This window comes from Neoarius graeffei, chromosome 2, assembly GCF_027579695.1.
Source record: "Neoarius graeffei isolate fNeoGra1 chromosome 2, fNeoGra1.pri, whole genome shotgun sequence".
Classification (NCBI taxonomy): Eukaryota; Metazoa; Chordata; class Actinopteri; order Siluriformes; family Ariidae; genus Neoarius; species Neoarius graeffei.
In genome coordinates, this window is record NC_083570.1 from 24,764,091 (window position 1) to 24,776,194 (window position 12,104).

At 40.8% G+C, this 12,104-nt stretch overlaps 1 protein-coding gene across 5 annotated transcripts in view; it reads right to left on the reverse strand.

The window, feature by feature from the left end:
• Positions 1-8,118: 8,118 nt before the first annotated feature.
• The window catches only part of nek1 (NIMA-related kinase 1), a 49,344-nt gene continuing 45,358 nt past the window's right edge, over positions 8,119-12,104 (reverse strand). For all 5 annotated transcript variants that reach the window (XM_060914012.1, XM_060914009.1, XM_060914010.1 and 2 more), the window contains 3 exons: positions 11,788-11,921; positions 11,184-11,316; positions 8,119-8,943 (listed from right to left, as the gene is read on the reverse strand). In XM_060914012.1, coding sequence (XP_060769995.1) covers positions 8,930-8,943; positions 11,184-11,316; positions 11,788-11,921 — 281 coding nt within the window. In that variant the 3' untranslated portion in view covers positions 8,119-8,929. The remainder of the gene's footprint in view (positions 8,944-11,183; positions 11,317-11,787; positions 11,922-12,104) is intronic.

Sequence of the window (12,104 nt, forward strand, 5' to 3'; positions counted from 1 at the left end):
TAAACAGGTCATCCAGTTGATACATACAGAGGCTCCAACTTGGGAAATTGCAAAGAGGGAGATTCTCCCTCTCTGCGAGTAGCTCGGAGGGAGACAAGTTTGAGCACCGTAGGCACGAAGGCGAGGTTTATATATGTGTGTATATATATAATGATGTGTATATATGAATGATTCACCACATTTCGTGTCAATTTCATCTCAATTAAATCTTATTAAGAGTAACAGATCTAGATAAATCCAGTGACTATAGACCAAACTTTAATATGCCTAAAGTCAATGTTAATGTCAATAATGACTATTATAAATTGCCAATGGTAGACCCTCTGATGATAATGTTCTTCTAATAATATTCTATTTCTAAGTCTAAATTAGTAAAAGTCAGACAAAAAAAGTCAGACAAGTTCATTAGAATCTAACGTCTGGTCTGGTGATCTAACCTTGTCAGATATAGGGTCATCTTGCTGCCGTCCAAAATAGTCCGCCATTTGTCCCTGGAGACCATCGCGACAGGCGATCCGAACTTTATCTTGGTGATTTTCTGATATTTTTTCTTCGTAGTTTGGCTTTCACCGTTTCCACCAATGGAACTTCATTTCATTATCTCACTCAAGAGAACATAAAGTTAAAAACGAGCAGGCGATAAATGCAGACGAAATGCAGATGCAAAAAAACAAACAAAATGGTTGAGTGTCGCGGGTTTTCTCATTCTCTCGTGCGTATCACTAATAGCACCATCTGTATGCTTTATCGGTAACTGCTAAGACATTGGGTGGGCTCAAGTGTGTACCCCACGGCGTACCAAATTCCGCTCGATTCATATGCGCGCTTGATCTGCGCACGCATGCCTCCAGCATTCACTCCAATCTCCCCGTTATGCCGATCGGTGTACCGACCGAGGAATCGGCATATACTGCAGGGTACACACTTGAGTCCACCCATACAATGTCAGACACACGAAAAGCGGAAAGTCAACTATTAATTTTCGTCAACATAAACATATCAAGTTATATATTTTTTAACTAATCATGTGTAGTAAGGGCGGGCGGGAGATTTTTATGTTGTCAGAGGGAGGTCGGGAGGATTTTCTAAAAGTTCCCTAAAGCGGGAGATCTCCCGCCCACGGCGGGAGAGTTGGAGCCTCTGCATATATGCTGTTAGCATCAAACCAATGCTAGGGTTTTTGAGGTAAAAATTTCTTATTAAAATGCTGGCGGCTTTGTATGTATGTCTTTATCAAAACATCAACTGTAGACATTCACAAATACCTATCCAATAACTAGCCATGGACTGGTTTCAAGTAAATGTGTCTTTGTATAAGGAACTTGTTGACATTTTCTGCCTTTGCTCATCCAGGTGGAGTACATAAAGATTTTGTTGAACACCCAAAAGAAAACCAAAAAACAGTCTGATAGTTCAACTCTCAGCAAGTGGCTTCCTCATAGAGTTTGACTCTTCAGACTAGCATTACATACTGCAGCTGGGTCATCAAGGAAGCAGTACCGATTGGTGGAAATGGCTAGAACACACACATCAAGCACCAGGTTTCTGATGAGCATGAGGAGATGAAGGGAGAAATTAAATCAAAGACAAATGACTGAAAATAGTGGCATTACATGATCATGTGGGTGGGTGGGTGTGAACAAAAGCAAGGACAAATAGCACTTGTTTGTGGTTTGAGGTTTTGAAGCACTCAAATAAGAAAGACTTAAAAACTAGAATGGTCTTCATTAAAATTCCAATAAACCATAGGTTTGAGTGTGTAATGTTCTGCCAAAGCATCCTAGAGGTGAAGTAGGACGTGATTCCTGTGGGGAAAGGATAGTTCTGAAATGAGGGTGTTTTTTTTTTTTTTTTAATTAATGGAAAAGCACAACGCTGTGTAAAATGGAACGCGTTTGACAACTGCACATCTGCTTCCTGCAAAACTGGACACAGGGCCAATCATATCTCAGATGTGAGGGGAAAAAACAAAAAGACCACCAACATTGAATGCTGAATCAGCTCAGCTGATTCTGGTAACAAACAATTTCAAGTTGGATTGATGATTCTAACTGAGGTCCAAGCCTGCCACCTATACCTGCTGTTACTATCCATTAGGTCATTCTAATGACTAAATGGCTAAGTCATGCTGAGTACACCAAAATCTAACCATAACTTCAGTAGCCTACCGGTATGTGGGTTATTTCCATTACCTTGAATATTCATGCAGCGACACATGTATTTATATGCTTAAGCTATTAGACTCATTCTTTAGTGTTAAAGCACTGATTTTAAATGAAGTGCCAAAAGTACATGGACACCTGACCAATACACCCATATATCCATGTTGAACATTCTATTCCAGATTTAGTCCCTTATTGCTGTTACCCATTCAGCCACAACTGCACTAGTGGGATCAGACCTGGGATGCAGTCAGCATTCCAGTTCATCCCAAAGGTGTTCAGTGGGATTGAGGTCAGAGCTCTGCGCAGGATACTCAAGTTCTTCCAGTCCAAACTTGGCAATCCATTTCTTGATGGAGCTCACTATGTGCACAGGAGCATTGTCCTGATGGAACAGGTTTGGGCCTCTTAGTTCCAGTGAAGGTTAACTGTAAAGTTACAGTGTACATTTTAGGCAATCATGTGCTTCTGACTTTGTGGCAAAAGATTGAAGCACATTTTTTTTTTGGGGGGGGGGGGGGGGGGGGGGGTCCATGATCAGGTGTCCACATACTTTTGGTCATTTAGTGGACGCTGGCTTGAGTAAGGTTGCCAAGGAAGAGAGTGGAATTTGTTCCACGTTGGAAAGTGTATAGCTGTAAATCAAAAACGTTTTTGTTTTCATTGCATTGGAATCCTTTATTGTCAATGGTTGATAGTGGCTTATCGTCAAGAACAACATACTGCTATTTTTCTCACCTCGCAGCAACTGGAGACAATTTTTTCTTACCTAGCTCGTGTCTGTTCATGCTGTTCCAGGGGCGTAGCTGGGGGCAGTCCTGGGGTGCCCGTGACCCCCCTTTGTCGGACCATACATTTTTTTCAATAACCACATCTCATCTCATCTCATTATCTCTAGCCGCTTTATCCTTCTACAGGGTCGCAGGCAAGCTGGAGCCTATCCCAGCTGACTACGGGCGAAAGGCGGGGTACACCCTGGACAAGTCGCCAGGTCATCACAGGGCTGACACATAGACACAGACAGGGGCGTGTTTAGCCTATTTTTGGGGGTGCTCAAGCACCCCCAAAAACGAGCTCAGCACCCCCTAGCTCAGCACCCTCAAAAACACTGCTTTTGGATGTAATTTTCAGAAATAAGTGCCCTTGCGCACTGCGCAATGAATGTGTGCGCGGGCGTGTGTGTGTTCTTGAATTCACCTGTTACGTGATAGCTCTATGACCAGTAAAATATCTCTCCTCCTTGCGTCCCCTCTGATTGGGTTGCCTGTCCGCGCAAGTGCTTGCTACAACATGGTGTTTTTTTTAACTGGATTCCACGCTGATGAGGAACTCGAAGTAGCACCTGAGTATTACTGGCATAGCGAGATGTGAAGGTACGGACTGGAGTTACAATTGTTAAACACAACACAATAATATGCATAATGCAATATTGATGTTCCCTGGTCTATGAACAGAATGATAAAAACGACATTTATCATCCATATCGAGATACTTTTGTGCAGAGCTGTACAAGTGCTACGGTGCTAGACCACTGTGTGTTACTCAATTTTATTTAATGTAACATAGCGTTTAAGTCTAGTCTAAATGTGGAATAAACGTGGAAACACTGTCGTTCAAGCCAGGTGCCTCTGTCAGCTCTGGGGGCTAAGCACCCCCAAAGATCAGATGCTAGAATCGCCCCTGGACACAGACAACCATTCACACTCACATTCACACCTACGGTCAATTTAGAGTCACCAGTTAACCTAACCTGCATGTCTTTGGACTGTGGGGGAAACCGGAGCACCCCAATAACCACATAAGAATATTAAAAAAGCACCCACTGTAATTTTTCTAACATTTTTTTAAAACTAGATTGTCACCTCAGCCTCATTAAGGTTTCTATAACCTTGTATGGACTTCCTGTGGTTTGGGCGCGAAAACCCAGTTCTGCACAAGCACAACACAACCGCACTAGAAAGCATGGTCAAGCTGCCAGTGTAGCTGCAGTCTTTTTAGTTGCGAATTACGAGTATTTCCTTTTGTGTTAATAATTTGCCATGTCAAAACAAGTAAAACTTTCCTCCTTCTTTCGACGTGAAGAGAGATAAGCAATTTATTATATATATTTTTTCCATCAAAGTTGCATTTTGTGGCTTCGAAGCCAAGTTTTAGTGTGCCGTTTCTAGAACACATCAAGAAAACATGGAAGAAACAGCAATAATGAAAGAGCCGGTTTCTAAGCTACCTAAAACTAGCAATGGTAATTATTTTTGGTACATATTTTTCATAGTCAGGACTGGCGATGATGAACATACACTATGGCAGAGCGATTGACAAGATCGTTGACATCTTTGCCATTTGTCATCCACGACGCCTTTTACTTCGAAACATTTTGGCCGATGAGCAGTAAGACAACAAGAATAGAGAGATCAGGGCCCTGTACTACGAACGGAGGTTAACCTACCCAGAAGTAACCCAGGGTTCCCCCGCTAAACCGGGGTTGACAAAACCTGGTTATCTTGTTTGGGGTTAAACGGTACTACGACGCCAGTTATGAAGTTGATTTGTTGAACCTGTGTTAACCTAATCAGGGTTAATGCGCGTTCACGTTAAAGGGGAGGTTATCAGCGCAAATCCCCACTGTTCACAATGGCACGGTCGCCGTGCTTCACGGAGGAAGAATGCGCTGTCATAATGCAAAGCTACGAGGAGTTCAAAACAACATTAAGAGCAAAATCTCACACAGCGGCTGCCAATAAGGAGCGGCAAGCATGTTGGCAACGAATTGCCGATCGGGTAAATGCGCAAGTAGCTACATTCTCCCTTCTACATGTTCCAGAACAGAAGTATAGGATGAGAGAAAGCTTCATGATCAATCACAAGTCACAGAAAATGGTCCTTCGACGTGGCCCCAGTCATATATAGCTTGTTTAATGTCCGAAAAATCCTGAATAAAATTTGGTATGGTAAATTCACGGAGTAGCCTACTTAAGCTGATATGCGCACAGAGTCACATGAATTAGGATGACTGACTGTTCAGTCCCTTTGACTAAGTCGGTGTATGTCCTGTGAACATTTCAGAGGCAACAGCAGTGCCAAACGCACCTGGCAACAGGTGAAAATGAAATATAAAAACATCATTCATAATGGTAAGTGTGTGTGTGTGTCGTTCTTTTTCTGTACTGTGTTTCAGATGAAAAAGCTTTTGCCCAAGGACAAGAAGTAGGCTAAACAGCATTTGCCTTTTATTTATTCAAGTTTTATCTGTTTGCCTAATAGTTCAAATTGTTTTGTATATAGTTTATAATGTAGTTGTGTGATATTAATGATAATATTGTGGGAAAACTACTTTGCACGGACGTTCATTTAATTTATTCTATCGTCATTTTGTTTGTTCTATTTTTGTGTATTTTATTTATTTATCTGTTTGTCTAGTTGTATCTTTTTCTAATAATATTTTTTTTGCATTAATAGTTTTTTCCTATTAAAATAATCTTGTGTTCTTGTTATAACTTTATCTATTTATCTGACTGTTTAGTTGTATCTATTTTTGTTACAATTTCAATATTTTTAATACAAGTTTTTTTCTATTAAAATGTTCTTGTGTTATATTTATTGTAGTTGTATCTATTTTATATCTCAGACTTAAATATTTTTGTAAAACAAGTGTTTTTCTATAAAATATTCTTGCGTTCTTGATAACTATGTTCTTGAGTGGGTTCTTTTTTTTTTTTTTTTTACCGAAAAGCCGTTCTGCATGGACATTCATTGAAGCCCTCATTGTTTTTTAATGGTTATTTATGAGCGTTTAGGGGTTACAATAATGTAAGTCTAGGTTGCTTTATATAAAAGGTATGTCCAGAAATATTGTCACTGTCTAAGCAGAGGGATCTGGCTTCTTTAGACGCTGTCTTCTTAAAACTGAATAAATATTTAAAAAGAGCCAAATGAGCCAGTCTTTTGAACGGCTCTTTTCAAAGAACGGATCACAAAGATGCGGATCCCATCAAAGAGCCATAAATCCCATCTCTAATCTGCGCTCCGATATCGCACGGGTCATCCAGGTACGCTGGCATTGTCTCTAGAGGAAATGTCGGTGGAGAGGTGGTGTTTAAAAAGGGTGTGGTTAATCGGAAACCTCGGGTTAACCAAGAACATAACCTGAGACGAGCAGGTTTGAGATGCAGCGTAAGTTGCCATGGCAGCATACCTCGGTTTGAACATAGCCAACTTTCGTAGTATGGGTTAATCGGGAAGTTACGCTGCACGTGATCAAGTTACTCTCGAAGTTACCGTGGTAAGCCAGAAAACCCGCTTCGTAGTACAGGGCCCTGTATTGGTTGACTAGGGTAAGATGTCGAGCCACTATCCATACACTGCCGGATAAAGCTGATTTGGCCTAATCATTGTCCAACATGTCAACAGCTCGCAACATGAGATGAAAGAATGATGCAAAGACCGCGTTATTTTCTCAAATGTATTCAATGTATTTTTTCATTTGCAAACCTGCGGGTTTGTACTCAGGCTGCCAGTCAGTGTGTGAACCCTCCCATTGAAAAATCCTAGCTACGCCCCTGTGTTCGTATTTTATGGGTTTACTCATATTGTAGGAAGATGCGCATCTTGATATTTTCACACTTTACAGTCAGTTTTGCTGTAATTACCATCATTACTAGTAAAATAGGTCCAGGTCACTGTCACGCCATGTTAATTGTTCATTAGTATAACATACACCTGGCTTATGTTAGGTAGTATCACCTGTCAGTATCTGACTATAGTATTTTTGAGTAAACTAGGACAGTATCAGACTGCTACCCAGTACCAGTATTGATGTTCTATGACATACCTGAATAAATAATACTATTTATTTCATACTAATTTGGCCATTCAATTATCAGTTGATAAAACTTATACTCCATCTGAAAAAAATTGTCTTGATGAATTTCTAATGAGCTCATATTTTTTAACAATTAAGATTACTGTTTGTCAGGCAGCAGGTATGCATACCCATACACCCAACTTCCTTTTCATCCTTTGCATCAAGTCGCATCAGTGTTGCACTGCCCTCTTCTGGATTGTATGGTGTAGTGAAAACTACAACAACCATCATGTTTCATTTGTATTACACTAGATGGCAAAAAACATGTGGACATCTGACCATCACACATAGTTCTTCCACAAACTCAAAAGTTGGAAGCAGACAATTATATAGAATGCCTTTGTATGCTGTAGCATTACAATTTTCCTTCACTGAAATTAAAAAGGGCAAACCGGCTTCAGCAGATGGATGCCCCGTCCACAAAGCAAAATCCATGAAGATATAGTTTGCCAAGATTGGACTGGAAAAACTCTAATATCCTGCAGAGAGCTCAGACCTCAACCCCACTGAACACCTTTGTGATGAACTGGAATACCAACTGAGCACTAGGCCTCCTTAGCCTGGCATCACTAATGCTCTTGTGGCTGAATGATCACAAATCCCCAGTCGTGCTCCAAAATCAGGTGGAAAGCCTTCCCGGAAGAGTGGAAGTTATTAGGACAGCAAATAGGGATTAAATCTGGAATAGGATGTTCAAAAACCATGAGTGGTCAGGTATGCACTATATAGCATCGACCAAGTTCACCAAAATTCACTCCCATTGTGTTTTTGAAGTCTTTTTTGGTTAAAATAATGTTTGTCTGTGCTTACTGTACATACAATAAAATAAAAATACAATACAGATGCAGGACAAAAGATTTAGCTGAACACCCAAGTATCAATTTAGGAGAGCACAATCAAGGAAGCAGAACAGATTGGTGGAAATGGCTAGAATACATCAAGCTTTCGCTGAGCACAAAGATGAAGGGAGAAATAAAAATCATACAATTTGCTGTAAAAGTTTGTGATTTGTAAATGAAACCCCATTTACATCAGAAGCTCTTAAAAACAAGGATGAATAATAATGAGGACATTTAATCCCTACATAGACAAACATGCTTCAAAATTAATAATTTATTTCTGAATCCAAAGAAACACTGTCAGACAATTGTATTACATAAAATGCATTTCCTCTCTCTCTCTCTCTCTCTCTCACCTTTAGACTTTACACAATCTACTGTACAACTTTATGGCCCACTTCCAGACAATAATTTCCTACAATGACATCATCTGTTTACATCACAGAAGTGCAACAGCATAAAAAGGCATGTATAATGCACGCAAATATTAACACTTAACATTGATTAGTCAATACAAGTAGCTACTCGTCATGTGAAACGTGAACGGAACCAGATTTCTAAACCGTAAATAAAGTGCAACGTTAAGAAACATGGAAAGGACAGAAATGAACAGTTTATGGATGCATTCTGTAAAAGGTTTTCCTTACTGCAAAAAGTAGAAAAAGAGGACGTGTAGTGTGTATGTGTGTACAACATGAGACTGGATTGTACGAGAGTACCTGATGCAGGAAGGATAAAATGACTCCATGACCTATGACCCAGGCCACCCATGGCTTTGACTGCTTGTAAAATACTGTGAGATGAGAAATTCTCACGTTACCCGTCGACTGTTTGAAATACACAATGTTTCTCTCTTGGAGTTAGGCTTTGGTTAAATAGTATTCATTTAGATTTTATTTACACTGGCAATTTTAATGTTGACATGGCAGTAAAACTCCGGTCATGCATGAGTGACTGAGTCCCTTCCATCACACACACCGTGTCCACTTCATGTACACCATTACCGGGAAGACGTCAGAGCTAGCAGACTGTCCTGAGCAGCCAGCAGCATGAGGACGAGCACCATCTCATTCATCATTATCTACAGAGAAACAAAGAGAATAAAGAAAGAAGAGCTGTGAGTAAAAATATGAAGGTTCTGGTCTGAAGGAGGATTACATTATACAGTGCCTTGCAAAAGTATTCATACCCCTTGAACTTTTTCACATTTTTCCACCTTACAACCACAAACTTACAAGTTTTTTATTGAGATTATAGACCAACACAGAGTAGCATATAATTGTGAAATGAAACGAAAATGACAAATGGTCTTCAAAATTTTAAACAAATAAAAATCTGAAAAATGTGGTGTGCATTAGTATTCAGGCCCCTGTCCTCTGATACCTCATCTCATTATCTCTAGCCGCTTTATCCTGTCCTACAGGGTCGCAGGCGAGCTGGAGCCTATCCCAGCTGACTACGGGCGAAAGGCGGGGTACACCCTGGACAAGTCTCCAGGTCATCACAGGGCTGACACATAGACACAGACAACCATTCACACTCAGATTCACACCTACGGTCAATTTAGAGTCACCAGTTAACCTAACCTGCATGCCTTTGGACTGTGGGGGAAACCGGAGCACCCGGAGGAAACCCACGCGGACACGGGGAGAACATGCAAACTCCGCACAGAAAGGCCCTCGCCGGCCACGGGGCTCGAACCCGGACCTTCTTGCTGTGAGGCAACAGCGCTAACCACTATACCACCATGCCGCCCCCTCTGATACCTCTAAATACAATCCAGTGCAATCAACTGCCTTCAGAAGTCATCTAATTAGTTAATAGAGTCCTACTGTGTGTAATTTACTTTCAGCATAAATACACTTGGTCTGTGAAGGCCTCAGTGGTTTGTTAGAGAACACTGAAGAACAAACAGCATCATGAAGACCAAAGAACTCACCAGAGAGGTCAGGGATAAAGTTCTGGAGAAGTTTAAAGCAGGGTTAGGTCATAAAAAAAATATCCCAAGCTCTGAACAACTCAAAAAGCACTGTTTAATCCATCATTCAAAAATGGAAAAAGTATGGCACAACTGCAAACCTACCAAGACATGGCCGTCCACCTAAAGTGACAGAGCGAGCAAGGAGAGCACTGGTCAGAGAAGCAGCCAAGAGGCCCATGATCACTCTGGAGGAGCTGCAGAAATCCACAGATCAGGTGGGAGAATCTGTGCACAGGACAACTATAAGTCGTACACTCCACAAATCTGGCCTTTTTGGAAGAGTGGCAAGAAGAAACCCATTGTTGAAAGACAGGCATAAGAAGCCATGTAGGGGACACAGCAAACATGTGGAAGAAGGTGCTTTGGTCAGATGAGACCAAAGTTGAACTTTTTGGCCTAAATGCAAAGCGCTATGTGTGGCAGAAAAGTAACACTGCTCATCACCCTACACACACCATCCCCACTGTGAAACATGGTGGTGGCAGCATCATGCTATGGGGACGCTTTTCTTCAGCAGGGACAGGGAAGCTGGTCAGAGTTGATGGGAAGATGGATGGAGCTAAATACAGGGCAATCCTGGAAGAAAACCTGTTGGAGGCTGCAAAAGACTTGAGACTGGGAAGGAGATTCACCTTCCAGCAAGACAATAACCCTAAACATACAGCCAGAGCTACAATGGAATGGTTTAGGTCAAAGAATATTCATGTGTTAGAATGGCCCAGTCAAAGTCCAGACCTAAATCCCACTGAGCATCTGTGGCAAGACTTGAAAATTGCTGTTCACAGACGCTCTCCATCCAATCTGGCTGAGCTTGAGCTATTTTGCAAAGAAGAATGGGCAAAAATTTCAGTGTCTAGATGTGCAAAGCTGGTAGAGACATACCACAAAAGACTTGAAGCTGTAATTGCAGCAAAAGGTGCCTCTACAAAGTATTGATGCAGGGGGGCTGAATACTAATGCACATCACATTTTTCAGATTTTTATTTGTTTAAAAATTTGAAGACCATTTATTATTTTCGTTTCACTTCACAATTATGTGCTACTCTTTGTTGGTCTATCACATAAAATCTCAATAAAAAAACCCCCCAAAACTTAAGTTCATGGTTTTAAGGTGGAAAAATGTGAAAAAGTTCAAGGGGTATGAATACTTTTGCAAGGCACTGTATATAGTATACACTTATTACTAAGGATGCATCAATACCATTTTTCCCCCCAGACCAAGGACAAGTATTACATGTTTTATAGCCCAGGTACAGATTTTCTGGATAACTGCATGAATGAGCAGGGGTAATGTGTTAATGTGTTCAAGTGGCTGGTGAATGCAAGTACAGTATATCCACCTTCTTCATATGCACCATCTGCCATCACTAAGTGGAGGATTTTGGGATACAGGTGTTGGTGCTCAGGTCCCAGAATGCTTTGTACCATGTTGGAGCCCACAGCAATGCACTTGTCTTCATCTTCAACGATCGCCTATGGGAACAAAACATAAAATTTAATACACCCTATGAATGCGATTCGAACACTGGCCATTTTACTGTATGAGCCGTTTTGTGCCAGCTGCTGTGGTGATGAATGAACAAGCCAATTAATTTATGGTAATATATTTCTGAATACATTTCCACTATATTACAGGCTCACTCGAAATGTTTCAAACAGACTGGTTCAGTTCACAAGCAGGTGGAGCATTGATACGATACATTTCCAGTGGTCAAAACAAAAAATTTAAAATAAATAAATAAATGTAGCACAACATGTACTCAAAAATTAACACTAACTCGACTCCAGATCTAAATAAATTGGAAAGCTGGACACTGCACAATCCTGACCATTACATGAATCCAATAGTCGGATCATGAATTCGGAGCAATGTTATGAACTTGACCTTGTAAGCTTGGCTGATTTTAAATTAGTCACAATCTTGGCTGATGTGTAAATTCACACCTTAATCTTGTTGTATGCTTGGATTAAGTGCTCAAAGCCCATAGCCTGCTCCAAATGAAAACGCAGCTCTTCCAAACGACTGAAAATACTGTCCTGCTGCTCCAAATCACTCATCCCCTCTTCCTCACTGTCATCTGTCCACATGAATAATGAAGAAGGAAAAAAGAGGGGGAGAAAAAAAAAAAGTGAGCATTGAACCAACAGAAGCTTTCAGTGTAGCTGTATTTATGGCCTGAACACGTGATAGTGTTTGTACAAGTGTTAAATGCACTGCGAACATACATGTGTGGGTGTATGTTATAAAATTTAAGGTATCT